Source organism: Eimeria mitis, genomic scaffold (assembly GCF_000499745.2).
Source record: "Eimeria mitis Houghton genomic scaffold, Emh_scaff846, whole genome shotgun sequence".
NCBI classification, from domain to species: Eukaryota; Apicomplexa; class Conoidasida; order Eucoccidiorida; family Eimeriidae; genus Eimeria; species Eimeria mitis.
This window is the reverse complement of record NW_013576228.1, coordinates 9,525-10,423: the sequence shown is the minus strand read 5'-3', so window position 1 is coordinate 10,423 and position 899 is coordinate 9,525. Positions and strand designations below refer to the sequence as shown.

General features: G+C 60.1%; 1 protein-coding gene across 1 annotated transcript in view; it reads right to left on the bottom strand.

Annotated features, from left to right (window-relative positions):
• Positions 1-899, bottom strand: part of EMH_0023720 (uncharacterized protein) — a gene marked incomplete at both ends in the record, with an annotated part of 4,620 nt that overhangs the window by 2,368 nt on the left and 1,353 nt on the right. The window contains 2 exons of the mRNA XM_013502186.1: positions 3-52; positions 187-885. Coding sequence (XP_013357640.1) covers positions 3-52; positions 187-885 — 749 coding nt within the window. The remainder of the gene's footprint in view (positions 1-2; positions 53-186; positions 886-899) is intronic.

Here is an 899-nt window from a genome sequence, read left to right as displayed (position 1 = left end):
CTGCTGCTGCTGCTGCTGCAGGTGCCGCTGCCGCAGTCGGCGTTGCCGCACTCTCAACAGCAGCAGCAGCAGCAGCAGCTGCTGCTGCTGATGCTGTTGTTGCTGCTGCTTCTGTCGCTGGCAGTTCTGCTGCTGCAGCAACTGCAGCAGCAGCTGCATCTGCTGCCAGCAAAGATCCAACTTCACGAGCAAAAGCAGCTTGCTGCTCCTCCCTGCTGCTGCTGCTGCTGCTGCTGCTGCTTCTACTAGCTGGTGAAGAACCAGGGGAGGCTGCTGCTGCTGCTGCTGCTGCTGCTGCTGCTGTTGCTGCTGCTGCATCTAGTACCTGCAGATGCGCTGGTGCTGCTGCTGCAGTTGCTGCTGGAGAGGAGGAAGCTGCTGGGGAGGAAGCCTCTGCATCAGCTTCTGCTGCTGTTGCTGCTGCTGCTTCTGCTGCTGCTGCAACTTCTGCTGCTGCTGCTTTTGTTGCAGCAGCTTCTGCTGCTGTTGCTTCTGCTGCTGCTGCTGCTGCGGCATCATATGCTGCAGGGGTTACTCCCTGGCTCCCCCTTCTGCCAGCACGCTCACTTGCTGCTGCTGCTGCTGCTGTTGCTTCTGCTGCTGCTGCTGCTGCTGCTGTTGCTCCTGCTGCTGCTGCTGCTGCTGCGTCTTTTGGGGTTTTCGTGCTGCTGCTCTGTTGCTGCTTCATAACAGAAGCACCGAGAGGATCCCAAGACTGCTTCCTCCGCTGCTGCTGCTGCTGCTGCTGCTGTTGCTGCTGCTGCTGTTGCTGCTGCTGCTGCTGCTGCAGCAACGACGGTGGAGTAGCGGCATGCCCTATGCGTGTTTCTTCTGCTGCTGCTGGTGCATTTGCTGCTACTGCTGCTGCTGTTGGTGCTGCTGCTGCTGCGGGCGTTGCC